At 40.0% G+C, this 19,256-nt stretch overlaps 1 protein-coding gene across 1 annotated transcript in view; it reads right to left on the bottom strand.

Moving 5' to 3' along the window:
• The window catches only part of SLC16A12 (solute carrier family 16 member 12), a gene marked incomplete in the record, with an annotated part of 146,220 nt that overhangs the window by 28,155 nt on the left and 98,809 nt on the right, over window positions 1-19,256 (bottom strand). Inside the window, 1 exon segment of the mRNA XM_044056339.1 lies at window positions 16,088-16,231. Coding sequence (XP_043912274.1) covers window positions 16,088-16,231 — 144 coding nt within the window.

The following is a 19,256-nucleotide window of genomic DNA, read 5'->3' as shown; positions in this document are numbered from 1 at the left end:
ATTGTGTAGGCATACACACAACACAATGCCACCTAGATGTCTTTCTTACTGGTTTTCTTTCATTATGCTTAAAATTTTCATTGTTGTTTTTGTGTCTTTCGGCTTTTCCCGATTAGGGGTCGCCACGGCGGAACTCCGGTCCGCTAATGATTGGCAGTTGATTTTTACGTGCTGAGTTGCCGGCCCTAATGCACAACCTTCAACGAAGGTACGCCCATTCACGCATGTCTCCAGAGAAGATGCTCTAGCTGAGAATCGAACGGGACAATGTCTTGCTGTGAGGCGACAATGCTACCACAGCAACAACACCGCGGATGCTTAAAAGTTTCATTACCATGGTAAATTTAAAAATATATAAATGGGACAACTTTATGACAAGGAGAGAGAGGTCCTTACTGAAGCCTTGCATACCCACAGACCAAATTTGGCAGGGCATACTGAGCCAAATATGGGCAGGAGGAGAGAGAGCTTGGCCATACAGAGAACCATCAACATAGTGAGTGTCCCAGGCTGTACCATACAGCAGTGCAAGTAGTTGAGAGCCTGCTACATTTTCTTGGTCACATTACAGTCACAAAGAGAGCCTTATGTCACAATCCACTCTGCAGGAGGAGTTTGTGGCTTCTAATGCCAAGTTTCCACTGTGGCAGGTGATTTCATTCTTATTCATGGTCAGGGATTTAAGCCTTGTGTTTGCGCAAGTCTTGCCTCATTTATCCACAGCTGCTCATCATATGGTGACGATGCCAGAGAATGAGTGATTTTGCAAGCATCTGCAGCCATCCAAGGCTTTATTAAAAGAAAAAAAAAAAAAAAAAAAAAAAAACTAATCTACGTACAATGCATTATTTTCATTTACTGTGAAGGCTGACTGTATTTAATTGATTTACTGCAATTTTTCAAAGTTCAAGCCGAGTTTTTAAATTCCTGTATGGGCTGCTGTTTTGTACTAATTACAATGTACCTAGTGCATTAAGTTAGTTCTAGGCATTCGGTTGTTATCCCTTAACACCTGGACTCTAAACCACTCACCTCCCTTTACATGAAGAGACTAAGTCTGAGCTCTTGTGGCAGTAAGGGGTTGATTTCACTTACCTGAGCTTGGAATTACCTGTAGAAAGCTCACTGTGTGCTTACCTGAATGGCCTGTAGTCTTAGTGTCAAACTTTTTTTTTTTCAGAGCTACTTAAGCCTCACATTTGGGTGAGACTGCTCTTCTTGTAGTGGTGGTCAGTGGTGTCTTATATACATGCAAGCACCAAAAGCTGAAATTTTGCTATAAAACTGCTTCAGAACTTTAGTTCAGTCTCATGGTGCTCAGACACCTAGTCTGTGTGGTGAGCAGCACTCCAACATTCAGTTAGGACTCTAAGTCTGCATTACCTAATCACAGCAACCAGGAATTTCATTGTTCAGTGAGCATCTGGTTTGGGTGTTGAGCAGCATCTCAGGGAGGTTAGCCACAGATTATATCAAGCACCCGCCCCCCCCGTCCAGTTAACACCCTCCATATCTATCCTTTGCAAGTACAGTAAGAATGGCAGCCATGGATGGGCACTTTTTCTACGGTCTGTTTCCAGCTTGATAGACATAACCATCTTGAGGCAATGCAGCAACAGCCTCATGTACACTGACAGTCACATTTTTCAACTGATAAATACAGGTATGTGAGAAATGTACTTGCATGCTGTCACTGGAGGCCAGACTCTCACATACAGACAAAATGTAACAGGTTGTCAAGCAACTAACACACACCACTTGCCACACCCAAAAGGACCATACACAGGCAAAAGTAAGTGGGTTACTTGCATATAACCAGGCCAAGCCTCAAAACGCCACTCAAAAGCACTTCCCTGAAACTCCACATGCACACAAGACACTTACCAGCAGAACTCAAAGCCACATCTCCTTGTACCTGAAACAACAAGCACATAATGCAAAACATTTCATAATCCAATATTCTGGTTATGTGCAACTCCACTTCAGGCAACAATGCCACCCCTTATAAGGATGGCTAAAGAGAAGGTTACAGCTAGTTGCCTGTCAGGGGCCAGGATCCAGCAGATCAAGCAAGCATTCAGGTCACACCCTCAAGTACCAGTATGACTCGGTCATAGTCCATGTGGGCATAAATGACCCAAGACATACCTCCCTGGACTACATGAAGATATACATGATTGAACCCTCAGAATGTGTCAGTCAGGTATACATTGAGCAGCATTCTACCATCACCAAGAATGCTGCCACAATACAGACAGAAAATGATTGACTAACAATTGGCTTTGCCAGAGCTGGTCTCCACCTGTCACCTCTAGGCTTTTTATATATTGGCAAAAAACATTATCCACACTTATTATTGCCTTTTTAGGCACTGCCAAATGGACAAACCTTTTAACATAATTAAAGCTACTCATGATAAGCTAAAGGTATTACTGCTGAATGCTAGGAGTCTCAAGAAACTACACTCCCTAGGAGCTCTCCTCCCCCTGGAGATGCTAACGTCTGTACAGTTAGTGAAACATTGTTTAAAGCCATGGGAAGCACTCTAGCAGTGCATGGCTATAATCCCTATCATACATTCTGTTCACCTACTGAACATGAAAGTGTGAAATGCAAAGGTTATCTCTTTACATAAAGGATTATCTCATATCAAGGCTGGTCAAACAATATGACATGTTTTGAGCTACTCTACGTCCAACTATAGGAAAAATCCACTACCACATTCTTCCAGCTACATGGCCTCCTCCATGAACCAAGGAAACCCACACATTATACCTAGTTACTTGAATCACTCACATTCCAGCCCAATACTGTATGCATGGGTGATTTTAACTAACCCTCCATTAACTGGGAGGCTGACTTACACAGCCACTAACATGCAGGCCTAAAGACTTCTCAATTTTTGTGAATTTAAATTCCTTGGAGCAGCTGGTCTGCACTCCCAGCAAAGGAAAAATATAGTAGATCTGGTAGTAGTAAATATGGGAGAGTTCTGTACCACCCCATGTGCGATATCCTCACTGGTAAGATTAGAGCACAAAACAATCTGCCTGGAATTTAAGGTAAGACTAAGGTAAGACTAGACCCCCCTCCCCAGCAAACCCCCAAAACTAAGAACTTTTCTTTTAATTAACAGGTAGCCACAGCGCTCTCTAAAGCTAAAACACAGCATCAATGGGGCCCAACAATATAACAAGTTTATTTTTAAACAGTTTAAATCAGGACCTATCAGACCCAACAGAATCTCTATTTAAATCACAGTTTATGGACAGACTTTGCTCCGACAGAGTGGAGAACAGCTAGTCACCCCTCTGCATAAGGGAGGGCCAGTCAGCTGGCCCAGGAAATTACAGACCAACAAGCTTGAGTATGCTTATACATAAGACCATGGATAGAATAATCATGAGCCTGATCAAAACAAAGAAAACCTCCAAACACTGGACTCAACACAATTTGGTTTAGTTAAGGGCAGATCATGCCTACTAAATTTGATGGACTTCTTTGAGAAAGTCACCAAGGCCATGGATGAGGGCAGAAAGAATGCATATTGCCAAACCTTGAAATGGTCAAGGAATTTGATTCAATTCTCTACTCATAAGTAAACTAAGAAAACTGGGCATAAATCCCTACGTCTCCAGAGGGATAGCCAATTGGCTCCAAGACAGGACACATGGTTAAAGTGAGTGATTCAAGTTCCAGCAAGAGGACAGCTACTAATGGTGTGCCACAGGGATTAGTGCTGGGACCACCCCTGCTCCTAATATACTTCTGGGATGCCAAGGCCAATGTAGACCACCTCTGGATGACAAAGTTTGCAGATGATTGCAAGCTGGAGGCAATCACTAAATCCCCCAGCAATGTATATATATCATTCAGTAGGGTGTAACTCAGGCAAACGTCAGAGCCACAGCCTGAAAATAAATGGCAAGAAATGCATTAGTGTACCCTTTTGTACCATTACCTACTGGCTAAGCTTATAAAAGGCTCTTGAACAGTTATAGCCTAGTAATCACCTACGAACGTATGCGAGGTTGGAGATTAGGCGTGCAGCTGGGTTCATAGTATTTTTATACCAAAATGATTGCAATGCTGCAGGGTGCATGGAAAGGACAGCATTTCATGTCATCATAGACCATGGTGGCATGTGCACAGTTCTACTTAGCAACTGCAAATCACAATGTCAGAGAAAGGCTGTCAAGCTGGCTTAAGATGGCAAGGGGAAAACTTATTACACACATCTTCAGACCGCTTCCACACTGGGTACAGTAATCAACTGTACATGGCATCATAACCAACAATGAAAGATGAGCAGACTTGAGCCTGACATTGTCAAAGAGACAGACATAAGTATGAAGTGGTGCCCTCACGAATTTCATCACCTATACAAGGTCTTGTTTCCCATACCATACAGTCTGCTTTCCTGGATGCTGTTGCTTTTTTGCCCATAAATTGTGTCAACTGCCCAGACTAGTATCTGCATGTTATGTGGCTGCTACACTAGACATATTGCGCATGTTTAGCACCACATCATGCCACTGACCAATTTAAATTGTATGTGTTTATATTTTCTGATATAAGTTTGTTTTAGTCAATACAGTACAGCTGCAACCAATACAGGAGGGAGGGTACTAGGACTACGTACAAGTTAGCTGCAAGACAGATTCCAGCTCAGTGGACATTCCAGAAAACTAGGTCTACTACAGTGGCCATATCTGGTGTGGAGGCATGGGACTCTGCCACTAAAAATTATGGTGGGCAGTCTGGATGCAGAGGTAGCCAAGTAGTAGTATGAATGCACTCATCAGATGAGAATATGTCTGGACTGACATTTATGATGGTCAGAATTCATTCACATTGAAAATTTGACACGTGACACCATAAGTGTGTATGACAATGTGGACTCTGATTATCAGTGTCATGTGACTGGCTGCAACTTTACAAAGTGACATATGACTTTCAGGAATAGTCACCAATCAGATGAATGTTTGTTTGGCCAGCCTCTCCATGGCCTAATATAAAAAGGTAACTACTGGCTGTAATTTGTGTGGGTGGCCTTCACCAGAGAGAGATTCATCTTTCTCATTTTGTATGCAAAACACTGGCACATAATTTTTGCATAATTTATAGATTGTGTTGCATTGGACAGACTGAGTCAGAGTTTCAGGCACTAAACTCACTCAGCTGTAGGATGCAATTTACCAATCACAAAACATTTGAATAGCACTGTGAAGGAACACATACCACTGTTCAACATGGACTCCAACATTGGGCCGGAGGTGAACACACTGAGGATTTGCTCAGGATATGCCAGTCCTTCAACAGAATAATCAGAAACTCATCATAGAAGTTGCAAGGATGCAAATGGACTCAAGACTGGCAAAAGACACCTCCACTTTGGTTCACCACACAACTGACATCGCACATCACCATCACTACTGTTTACAATGTGGGAGAAATTATTAGGCATGTGGTGATCATATGATGCATATGGAGATGAATGGCCTTCCTTAATGATCTATAGCCAAGAATGCGTGTATTGCTACTAGGATGGCAGCTACCAGTGCCTTTGGAGCACATAAATGATATTCAGGAATCGCCAGTGGCACCTAGCTCTGGAGATCTAACACTACCAGATGCATCTGTACCTTACAATGTTTTTGTAACTTACAAGGTGAAGCTTCTCTGCTTGCTGGTTTCAAGATTGTGGGATGCATTTGCTACAGTGTCTGCAGTGAAAGGTTAAGGAAATGAGCACCTTCAGTATGGGGGGATATCAACATATACATAAATCTTAATAGGCCATGGACTTCATCAGGTACCTAGGGCTGCAAACTCCTAGAGACTTTGCTGTGCAGTCTGCTGCCATTTTGGCTCAAGACTGTAGGTGCCTACAGTACTCCTCTATATTTCAGAAGCAAGGCCGGGGTCATACCCACACATACCATCCAGAAGATGCTGGCTATTGACACTAAATTTCTAGGAGAATCTGTTTTTCTGGCTGTTTGTGCTGTTGGTGACAGATCCAATCCACATTTACTTAACACTGCGTGGTCTGCACTGACTACAGTAATCTTCATTTTTTTGTGAGACTGTGATACAGAATATAGATGTACGTCTTAGAAATTTTTCTGTGCATACTTCTCTTGCTGTTGTACATAGGTTTATTCATGGATGTGTCTGTTGCTTTATACTGAAAGCCTCCAGTAATACTGCTTTACTTTTCCTAGCTGTGTGTGGTATTCCAGTTAACCAAGTGCGCATAGGGCCAACTGATGCACAACAGACTCTGCTCAGTATCATTTGCACATGTTCTTGCTCTACATCCTTCATGTTCTGTTTTGATTGGATAGTTATATCTGATGTGTTGTTCTGTCCAGTCAACACAGCTTATTGTAAACTGGGTACTGTTTTGCCTTAATCACACTAGACTTTTTCCACATAATTTTACTGCAAGCACGATCGTCTGTTAATATCCAGTGACCATTTCAACATAGCATTTATGCACATGACAGTACAGGGTTTTGCTGGATGGCATATAGTGATTTGTTTCCTTATCGGTCTTCTTCAAACTCACTGTCTTGTTATGCTTGCCCTGCTATCCCCTGTGCAGGCTATATATATATATATATATATATGATTGCATACACTGCCACCTGTGATCTTAAGTATGGTGTGCAACAAAGTGTACTCTATGACAATGCGAGTGGCTTAATTACAAGCATACAACAGAGTCAAATGAGTTGTTCAGGTACCAGAAATGTTGTGAGTTTTGGATTATGCGATGGTGCAAGTTGCTTTCTCTGCCATTTCTAAATGCAATATATATATATATATATATATATATATATATATATATATATATATATCGCACATCCATTGTTCCAGGCGGGAGCTCAGCATCCCAGTTGGTACTTGGTATCATTCTGTAATAATAGTTCACATCTACAAGATATCATCTTCATAGCTTGTTGTTAAACATATGCCAAAGGCCACCAAGGATTCTATATGTATGTGTCATGTGCAGTGCTTGGCTGGTAGACCCAAATGTGTATAACTGAGCCATTGATATCAACCAAAAACTTTGCGTTCCTGCTGTACTGTACCTTGGGAATTTGTATCACTGCCTATCAGAACCAACAGATACCAGTATATATTTTTTATTTTATATTTTATCTTTGGTTTTGTTCACTTTTGTCAGATTGGGTTTACTCAAAAAAACACTTTTCAGCAGAGACCTGGAGAAAAAAGTTTCAACATACTACAAACATTTTAAGAGACATTCAGTAATATGCAACATGAATTCTGTCCCTGGCAGCTGAAGATATGCCAGCAACCATGTGAACCATCTTCTACAAAGGAATGACACTCCCAACTGTGTCAATAAATCTAAGCAACACCCTGAAGGCCAAGAACAGACAGTTTCACAGTGTAACCATATGGCCTCTAATGTGCCCGACTCCAAGATACAGTGCTGTAAACACGTTAGTCTGCAGTGGAATATCCCATACATGACCATGCTTGGTTGCTTCACAAGATGTGAACATTGCAGATATCATCCAATGTTTCTTTATCCACCTAGTAACAATCTAGGATTTTACAGCCTCATAGGTACTTACTAGGCTACTGATCTTTCAAGATCTTAAGCCTAGCCTTACACAGGCCCATAGGAAATTACTAGGCTAATGGCTGAAGAGCCCTTAGAAGCCTAGCCATTTTTACTCAGATTTTACCCAGTTTTCTATCCCAAGGGGAAAGATAGCAAGAGTCAGCAATTTGGGGTTTGACAAGTTTTACAGACCGTCTTCATCAATAAAGGACATGGGTGCCACCTCAGGGGTTAATTTGCAATTCCCTACCCATTGCTCCAGACTGCACTTGAAGATGGTCAGAAAAGGGCTCTGTTTCATGTGAATAGGAAGCCTAATCCTGTGGAAGGGCAATGTATAGGATAAATATCGGTCTCTCTAGCATAATCTATTCATGTTAGAGATCATATTTATATATTTGGAGTGGGTAATCCTCATGCAGTTTTGTGAATATGCAACATTTTGATCAGGACTGGGTCAGAGACCGTCTTGTAGGTCAAACACAGATCAACCCCTCAGTAATCTCTAGGAAACAGAGTACAGTTATAGGGCTTTTAAATCAGTCTGCATATGACATGTTCGTTATACCCTGTATTTGGTAAGAAACCTCTAAGGATGTTCCAAGCTGCTGTAGGTGCCTGGTGGTACATGCCAAAGGGTGCACAGTATTTAAATATTGGTCTGATGAGGGCCAGGTGCAGTGGTACTATGACATCCTTAGATCTGAATGCCATGCCCTTACTTAAAGCTGAATGACACAGAAGAATTTCCTCAGCACTGTGGACACCTGGTGGTCAAAGTTCAGATTACTATCTTTCTGAGTAGCCAATTCTGTCACCACTGGGTCCACTCTTAGTGGGGTGCTATCAATGTAATTTGCAAGGGTACTTGATTTCCCAAAGGGTATTATACACTTCTTTGCAGTATTTAGTTTGAGGCCATGGCTCTGACACCAATTATTCATTTGTGTCAGACGTTTCTGTAGGACATCAACATAATTTGGGGAGTCAATGATTGCCCCAACTTGCAGTTATCAGCAAACATGGTCAGCCATAGGCCATTGACATTTACCTTGACATCTGAGAAGTACATCTCAAACAGAAGGGGATGCAGCACTGAACCCTGTGGTACACCACTGTTGACTGGCCTTTTGCTGGATGCCAATTCCCCCACTACCACCATGTGTCCAATCTGTAAGCCATGTGGCTACCCATCTGGTGATGTAGAGGTGTATTCCCAATATTATGAGTTTAATCTATAATATCTGAGTGGGGTATTGTGCCAAATGTCTTGCCAGTTCAAGGTAGTTAGTATGCACCACCTTACTCTCATCCATGGCCTTGGTGTCCTTCTCAAAGAAATCCACCAGACTGAGCAAGCAGGACCTGCCCTTGATGAAGCCTAACTGTGTTGGGTCTGGAGATTTCCTAGGTCATTGCTAATCAGGTCCATGATTATCCTTTCTATAGCCTTGCATATGAGACTAGTTTGACTTATAGGTCAGTAGTTTCCTGGGTCCATTGATGGTCCCCCTTGCGTAGGGGAACTGTTGCTGCCCTCCACTCTACTGGGACAAAAATTGTCTGGAGACTGGGGTTAAACAGAGATCAGAGTAGATCTGCTAGGGTCATATTCCAAGCTATTCAATCGGCACCCTGGTATTTTTGTCAAGCCCACTGATTCCTTGTTTCTAGCTGTATAAAGTACAGTGATAAACTGTTCTTTTGTGATAAGAGGCAAAAGAATGGTATTTGGGACTTCATGGGAAGTGAGTGGAACTGATGAAGTGGTAAAACCAGAGCTGGATTTACCAGCCAGCAGGTTTGCCACTTCTGGCTAAGTATAGGTCGTGCCATCTAAAGCCAACTCAGCACATTGCTGAGAGTTTCCCCTTAAGATTTCAGAGATAACTAAAAAATGGTTTGTGGTTATTGGCTTGGGAGGCTATTTTAGTCTTACCTAGCTTTTAAAGAATTGACTAGTTCTCCAACTTGCCTGTTGAGACTGAGGGTTTTTTCTCGGTTGTGCACCCTCACACTTATTTTGACAGAAATTTATTTTTCTGTTGTATACTCTATTTATGCCAGGTGTCCACTAGGGTGACTTGTTTTTCCAGCTAGACCTGGGTTTAGTTCAGTCAAGTACTGCCCCTCATATGCAATTCTTTAAGTGGTTGTACAAGGCATTAGAGTATACATTTGCATAGGCCTCCTTGTTTCCGGGGTTAGGGGGAGCTTTAAAATTACCTATGCCATTACTTAATAGATAGTAATTTGCCTTGGAAAATTTTTTTAGGATTTTTACAATTTGCTGGGGGTTGTACCATTACATTTATTTTAAAGGAGACCAATTTATGATCCGATCTTACCAATGAGGACATTATGCTGGGGGCATACAATGCTCACTCACATTTGTGAGTGCTATGTAAAGAATATTTTAGCCCAGAGTGGGAGTGCACTGACAAGGTCCCGGAACTTCTGAGCCTGCATGGTAGTGGTTGTGTACATTTCCCAGTTTTATGGAGGGGTAGTTGCAGCTAATGATATAGAAGATTTTGCTTATGGTCAAGCTGGACATGGAGTAGTTCAAGCAAGTCATCCTGCTTGCCCAATCTAGAGGTCTATTCTGTTTATGTAAATGGAAATGCCTCCTCCTTTTTTTTCCTATTCAGAGTGTGATGTGTGATGGGCATTGTCGCCTTGCACTGCTGGGGTGCTTTCTGCAGCCTTGAACCACATCTCTATTACTGCACAGACTTCAGCAACCTCCAGGATTAGAAGAGCTTCCAGGGAGTGTAGTTTCTTGTTAAGGCTCCTAGCACTGAGCAATAGTACCTTCAGTCTGGCATTAGAAGAATTTATATTGGTAGGTCTGTTTGGCACTGCCTGAAAAACATACTAGGGAAGTAGCTAATGCCTAGGCCAATATTCCAAAGCCTACTGGCGACAGGTGCAGGCCATTTCTGGCAAACCAGCATGGTCCGTCGATCATGTCATCCTAGGCTGACGAATACTGGATCTTCCTGGAATGACACCAGTAGCTAAGACAATTATTGGAGTCAATAATTTTCTGTTTGTATTGTGGTATTATTCTTGGCAAGGATCGAATCCTGCTCAACATGATGCTCATACTAGCCTATGGCATGTATTCAAAGCAGACAGTCATATGTCTCTTCATATAGTCTAGGTAGGTACATCTCGGGTCATTCATACCCACATGAACTATGACACAGGGTCATATTGGTACTTGTGCAGAGTGACCAGAGTGCCTGCATGATCTGGAGAATCCTGGCCTCCGACAAGCAACCATCTCTTTATCCAACCTGGTGCAGCGGAGGAAGGGGGGGTCTGTGTCCCACAATGCATATTTTTGTGCGTTGGGGTTGGGGGTTAGTTTTGTTTGCATGTCGTTTTTGAGAGCAGCATACAGAGGCCTCTGAGGTTTTGGTAAGTTACTTGCGAGTACCTCAGCTGTTGAGATCTTATTTAGTGATGGAAATTATGTGTGCACGCTGACAACCTGTTTGTCATTTGATTTGTCATCATGCAAGAGTCATGTCTCAGTCTTCCTATTTTAACTACATCTCTCTCATACTTTAAGGATTAAGTGGTTGTCAGTATGCATGAGAATTGCTACATTGCCTCAGGATGCCAGTTGTCCACCATGCTGAACTGAGAGATAACAAGAAAATGCCTATCCATGGTTTATTTTTTTTTTTAAACTAAGAGTTTAACCAGGAAGAAAGAGTAGGGGGATTTAACTGGACTGGGATGATAGCACATTGACAAAAGATACACTCGGTGTGAAATGTATCGATCCAACAAGTCAATAGCTGCTCTGCACTCAACCCAGATGCTCTCAGAGCAGCTGGGGGGGCAGGGGATGGTTGCAGAGTTGGTTATTATAAGGGACATTTTAACTTAAAAGCATTAATGTCTATACAGGGCTTTGCTAACTGACGCTGAGCAGACAGCAGCCTAACGCAAACACTGGGTTATATAGAATCAGAAAAACAGGTTTTACAACAGGAAGACCTACAGACCGATCAGGAAAATGCACAATAAGTTTTCAGGTAGCAGCCCCTGACTCAGATAAGTCTGCTACAACACACTTCTACCACAAGAGTGTAGTCAGAAAGCTCTCAAAATTGTGGTTTCAGAGCTCAAGTGCAGGGGAAACTATGCAATTTAAACACGACTGTCTTGTAAAACTGGCAGACACAAAGTACTACAGCAGCAGTGGAAAACTTTCAGCTTTGAAATTCTATTTAGGTGCGAGAAATGTAAAAATGAATATAAGATTCTTATGAAAGACAGTAAAAGTAAATCAGCAGAAGTGCAAAAATTATACCTATTTCCATTCATTTAGCAGCAAATGGCTTTAGATGCAGCAGATTCTCTGTAACAATCCCATGGCAGTTTTTGGATGTTATGTGTTGCATATGAGTAACCCAGGGGTGAGCAGAACAAGGGTATATTGAACAATTACTTTTTGACCCTATTGATAAGGGGGGCATGGGTGTGAACCTAGGGTTGAAGTAGCAGTTTCCCATCCATTAATTTAAATTACATTTGAGTGGAGTTACTGAAGTACTTTGCTTTATGTGGACTATAAAATGGTTGTACAGAAGAGGTATTCTCTGTGTTACATACCTATCCTTCCAATATGGTTTACTTATGTTGCAAAAGAGACTAATCCATAGTGTGGATGCTCACACTACCACTACACTTCAAAATGAGTAATAAGCCTGAAAGAACAGGGTCTATGCCAAGGTACTAAACAGTTGGCAGAGGTCACTTCTTAATATCAAGAAGAGAAAAGGTTTTGAGCTGAGCTGCATTAATTTTATGATTCTTTTTTTTTTTCTTTTTTTTTTTTTGTGAGAAAGCATTGTGGTCACCCGAGTTGTGACAGTTGTTTGGACAGATACATAACAAATGGGGCAATATATTTAATGATTTGCCTGATGACAACCGAGTCCAGTGGAATGGTTATATCCCTCGACTTGGATGCCATACATTTAGATATAAGCTGTGTGATGAAAAAAAAATGATTCCTTACATTAGCAGATGCATGCTGATCAAAGAACAGTTGATTGTTCACAGTTTCCCAGAGCCCTGACCATGGGATCAACTTTCAGGGGTGTGTTATCAATTGGTTTATAGGGACACTTCTTTTTCCAAATAAATATTCCATTTCTAAGGAAGTACAACTTCTCAAAGTAAATGTCAAGTACCGCTTTCAAAATCGAATGGTAGGAAGACAGACGGGAGAAATGCTTCATACAGTAAACAAGTTGACACAGCAGTGAACTGTTCTTTAATGAAGGGTTAACAGTTTCAATAATATGCAAGTGAAAAATCATATGCAAATTTTACTCTTTTTTCATAAGACCTAAAGCATGGCTCAATATCATATTTACTATATCACGCATCCCTGCTGTGCATCACTTTCTATCTGGGATGTTGCCAGGATTTTTCAAACGTTAGTGTAAAACAATGCTATAAAATCATCTGAGTGCTCAAATGGACCAAGATGTGTCCTAATTCATCAGAAGCAAAATTCATCTAAAACTGCAAGCAGACATGCAAGACATACTGTGGGGACTGGGAATGTTGTTATAGTTGGTATATATAAATTTGTGGAGGGGGGACTTGAATCCTTGCAAAAATGCTGAGCGTAAATGTTTATGTTGGTGATAGTATGTGGTGTGAGATGTAATTATTGAAGTGTATGTGATCTCAGAGTGCATATGTTTTTTGGGCATTGTTTTATAAACAGTACTCCACCCCCCCCCCCCCCCACCAATGCGGAGTAGCAAGGCCTGCCCAACAGTTTGCCCACGTGAATAAATATGAAAATGGTGAGGAAGTTCGTTATGAATATTCGTTATTACCAGCATGTGGTAAACATTAAAAGTGAAATTAACTTTGCTGGCAAAATAGAATCTTTTATTTTTATCTTTTTCTACACTATTTTTTTTAAACATTGCTACTGTCTAACAGTCCATTATTTAAGTTATTTGATTTTTCTAGCCATTGTTCGAATGTCAATGTAAAAATGAATAAACAATTTGAATCTGATGTTTCAGCCTCTGGCTTCAAGAGTTTGTGGCAAAGACATACAGTTATCCGTGTAGCTCATAGCTACACCCCCTGTGTATATAAATGTTTGTGGCAAAGACATCTATGTATCCATGTAGCTCACAAATTTTTTCCCTGCACTTTTTGCAGTGAGGGGTGGGGGGGTCAGCCTCACTGCAGCCCCTGTGTATATAAAAGTTTGCGGTGAAACATCCATGTATCCATTTACCTCACAAATATTTTTTCCTGTGCTTTTTGCAACCCCCTGCACCCCCTGTGTATATAAAATACAAATATACAAACTCCAAGATCACACTACTTTGAGGAAAGCAGGTAAACTCGATGTCACAGGCAAATCTGCATGACTTATCATACATCATTTGCATGCTACATCATGGCCATAAAGCATGTTGATCGCCATGGCTACGCCCATTCCTGCACAAAACAGCTGGGGGGGTTACTGTTGCAAAACATTGGCATTTTTTGAATGTCTGTCAACTGAATGTGGTTCATTTTACAATGTGCTTGTTTGAAAAGATTATTTGCTTGTTTTTTTCCATCACTTTTGATGCAGTTACCATTTCTGCCCAGTGTTTCAATATAAACTTAAAAACACACATCGCTGCAATGTATCTTTAGTAAAGCAAATTCTTAGGTGTGTTCAGCTAGCTTGGATACAATCTTAGTGTGAAGTTTGGCTTCTCAATAAAATGAATGGTGCAATGCCAACACACAGTTCATTGATATATTACTTAGCAATATTTACATACTCTGACAATATACATTGGCCTTTTTATGAATCAAATTTTGCTTGAATGTTTTAAGGCTGAGGAACATATGCAGTATATGCTTTGGGAAAAAACGACAAAGCTGTGGTTGGGTGCAGACCCAACAAGAGCATTTAACAATGTTATCTTTACTGTTAAGCTAATTTAGGCTGAATGTCATCTGAGCATTTTGATTTCTCTTACCATTTGGCATCATCACTGTGTGTTAAGAATTGGACTCCCGGACAATATTACACATCCCTTTCTTCAAGGTTATGATTGTTCTGAGCTGCAACCCTGCCTTATTAGTCTAAGCCTTCCACTTACATTTTTATTGCAGTTGCTCTGCTCTGTAGACCCTCAAACATACTTAGCGGTGGAGTCTTCCTCTAAAATTATATACCTTACCCTCTGTGTAGACAGTGAAGTCTCATCCCAAGTGGTGGTTCTAACACCATGCAAATAATGCTAGCAAACATCCAAGCATTTTGTCTATCCACGCTACTGCCTTCCTACAATGGGCAGCATACTTCATTTTTTTGTGCAAGTCTTACCATTTTATTGCTTCTTGTATGGCACTTCAACCAGTACATACCCAACTAAAGTAGGAAAATAACTCATTAGGGATTATTTCCTATTTCAGCATGAGACTTTCTCTGCAGGGAACCTCATCTTCCATTTCCCAGACTTCTCTCTCAGTCTCTCTAGACACCACTGCAGAGTATGCCCCTCAATGTTTATTCATTATAGTCCCTGATTTACTTGCTGCTACTGTCAAACAATCACAAATTACTTACTAGCAAATAACTTTTATTTGAATCACACTTTTCCAAATGTATCAGACCAACATACACTTCTGTGGCACCTTATTTGCCAGAGGTTAGGTCAATGAAGTGAAAAAAATAAATTGCTATTTTTCCCCCTCCTTCTGCCATTTATAAAATCACCTCATATTTGCCCCAACCCAAACTCCTCCATTCTGCATGTACTGTAGTAAACAGCAATGAATCATGTTGTCTCCTAAAGACCACTACACACATTGTCCTCCTAATATATTTCTGCCCCTTATACTGCATCATACTCACATGGCTTGATTTCCATTCTTGAAGCCAAACAATCTTGTCATTTACATTTTCTTTAAGACTACTATCAATTATGCATGATGGTAGCATAGAGGGGATAAGGCCTAACTACATCCCAGCCGACCCGGCTTTTATTAGAGGCTTGGGTGACTGATGTAGCATCAGGGAGGGATGGATGTGCCCATCCTGCGGAAGAGCACAAACTGGAGGTATGGTCCAAATAGGGGAGTTGCCCTTGGACTCCACCAATAAGTGTAAGAGGCAAGGAAAGAAAAATATGGGTAGGCCATACAAAGAAAAACTTCATGTGGCATCACAGATGTCTGAGCCCCTAGGACACCTTCAGTTCGACAACTGGACCCAGCAACACTAGAGCAAGTCTGATGGTATTAGGAGAATGCTGGCAGACATAGCGTGGACATGGGGCACTGGTAGGTGAGGCTAAGAATGAGGTCTGAGGGGACAACAAAAAAAGACCATCAATCAATGACTAATTTACTTCTGCTTTTCAATGCTGAATAAAAATGGTTAAGACAAGACTGGATTAAGTTAAGCAAATACTACCTTACCTGTAAGAATGCCAAGCGTTAGGTATAGGTATTCCAGGCTTGTGGCAAATGAACTTAGTATTAGTCCAGTAGAAGCAAACACTCCTCCCATAATGATAACAACTCTGCAAGATAGTCGGTTACCAATGAAACTGCCAAGAGGAGCTGTAAAATGGAAATCATATTTACTCAAATTCTTTCAAAGTGGTACAATAAAGTGTAATGTTTGTTTTCAGAACTTGGATGGCTGAAATGTGTTTTTTGTTTTCATGAATTCATTAAAATTTGTATCCAAGCACACTAGTTTTCTTAACCTATTCATCTAAATTTAAAAATGGGATACTACTGTTATATTTTCAATGAGAAAAAGTTAGCCAAATGCTTGTTGTGTGGTAGCATAATATACAAACATTATTGCAGCCTTGTTCAACTGAAAACTTGTAATAAAAAAAGAGAATGCCCTTGAAAAAGACTTTTCATGATATATGAAGCACTACATACTAAAGAGAATTAAAAAGACAAAATACACATTTTGTATCTAAACTGTGCTAAATGAAAAATATTCTTAACAGACAAGAAAAAAAGTCTGCCTATAATATAAACCTGTATTCACATGTTCAAAATGGCATATTTAAAACTCTTACGACTAAACATATCTTAAACATATCTTAAAACTATCAAATCCTGTTGAGTCATACATTTTCAAAAAACTACAGATGCCAATATGAAATTCCCTGTACCTTCCGAGGTATGAGAAGTCAGTGTGATTATTAAAATGCACAGAACTATAGAACTTGGGCTTTTCTGCTCCTAAAGTCTGTATAAAAATAACAAAAAGTAACAGTCTCTACCACAGCTCAAGAGGTGTACAGGATGAAATCCTGACCATGGCTCAGATGAACTGGGTTTGACTGACAGCTTGGGGGACTGGTAGTTTTGGCAAAGGAGGATGGAACTGTGGGATGATGGCAAACATGAAATGCACCAGAAAGGCACTGTGATCCATGCAGTGTTGCAGCTCACTCATCTACACCAAAGGGAAGTGAATGGCCATCATAAATATACGAACACATACACATTATATGTATATATATATATATATATATATATATATGGCTTGAAGTCCCTCACCTCCTTCAATGGTATGAACTCTCACTCACCCACAAATTAGTAAACCATCCACTAAATGTCCCATCCCTTCAGAATCTACTCCAACCCTATCGCACCAAAAGAACACTAAGATCCAGCAACAAAAATCACTTGCAGATCACTAAAGCCAATAACTCTGCTGGTGAAGCACTATTCTCTTGCACCATAGCCAAATTATGGACCCCCCCCCACCCACAATTACCTCCATACCATCATGCAGCCACTTCAAAACATAAAGTGCACCTAAAAACATGCTGGCTATGCCCTTGCAACACCCACTGTAATATCACCCACCCTATCCAACCACTACCTATCTTTCCACTCCATTAACTACCTTGATTATAGCAAGCTCAGATGCTCATAAGCCTAGTACTTATTATACAGCAGAAACTTCTTATTGTAACATTTGTTAATGTCTGTTATGTGTTTCACAGATAAAGATTCTAGTTGGCTACTGATGTACTATGTTCATCTGTAAATATGTTGTAATTGCTATGTAAATAGTTAATCGCTATGTAATCCAATGTAACTACTGTCTGTTTATTTTAACTGTGGAGCTTTTCTCCAAGGGCCTCCGCTGACAATGGACCTACGTCCAGTCGGACTCTCCCGGTCAACAAATAAAAATAAATAAATAAATATATATATATATATATATATATATATATGGATTCATATCACTTCAATGACAGACCATTTCACTGACGCTCATTTCACTGAGACCAAATCACCTACAGTTTATTTCACTGACATGTCATTTCACCTAAAACTCGTTTCATTGACAAGTAGTACTCTAAGGCAAGTCAAAGGTACATGTTCATTTCCGAACTGAAGTGTGATCCTGGTGTAAGTATATACAGATAGGGAAGGTGTGGGGGGCGTAGATCCCACCACCTAGTTGGGTTTTACCAAATATAAAACCAAGCCAGACAACAGAAAACTAAATTAAGTAGGGGCTACACCCCCCCCAGTGAAATGAGTGTCAGTGAAATAGACTTTCAATGAAGTGATGCGAATATATATACATATACATATATATATATATATATATATATATATATACATATATATATATATATATATATATATATATATATAAACACCGTGCACTAGAAGAATCTTAATTATATAAATTCAGACTTCTTTTAGGCGTAGTAATAAATACTGAGCTAGTAGAAAGGAAATAAAATCTCAGACAATGAATAGATGATTAAGCTTTCGCTCTTATTCAGGTGGAAGAGCTTCATCAGAATAACCTATATTCAACAATACTTGCATTATATGTAACTAGAGTCACATGTAAACAAAAAAACAATGAACTACTTATAACTTATTGGTACAGTAACCAATAGTACAACCAGACAATATTTAAACTGTGCCAATCATCTAAACACAATAACCATAAACATACATATGAAAGACAGGGGCATGAATATTAAATACTAACACTCCCTTGTGTTAGCTAATCATTGAACAAATAGACAGTGTGCACACTAAATATGCATGTAGGAGACATGAATATTCATATAACTGTACAAGTGGTGACTAACAAGTGTGCCAAAGGTCATGGATGGATGCAAACACATTTTGTAGAAAGAAAGCAACTGTCAAAATAGAACTGTCAAAATAGAATTAAATCTTCCATTTTAAAGCGCATTTAATATTAACACTTTAATTCAGACCAGGGTATGTTTCAGAATTAAGCAGTAATTGCCACTTAATTTCTCTTAGTTCTAAATATAATTCCAAATCTCCAAAAAAACAGTTAACATGTTCTAATACTATGAAGTAAAATTTACTAAAAGAAGTACAAAAAATGCTATGTTTAGCAAGGGCATTATTTAAGTTCTTTGCCCTGATGGCTCCTAGATGCTCCTTAATTCTATCTGAACGTTTTCTTGTAGTTTTACCTACATAAAATGCTTTACAAGATGCACAAATACCTGCATATACTACTGCTGTAGAATGGCAAAAGAAATATTTTGAAAACTTAATAGTATAATTACAATGTGAGAATGTGTATTAAGATCCTAAAAATTTG

Source organism: Protopterus annectens, chromosome 14.part0, assembly GCF_019279795.1.
Source record: "Protopterus annectens isolate FY-2018-M chromosome 14.part0, PAN1.0, whole genome shotgun sequence".
Taxonomy (NCBI): Eukaryota; Metazoa; Chordata; order Ceratodontiformes; family Protopteridae; genus Protopterus; species Protopterus annectens.
The sequence above is the reverse complement of the archived record's forward strand: the minus strand, read 5'-3'. Positions and strand labels throughout refer to the sequence as shown.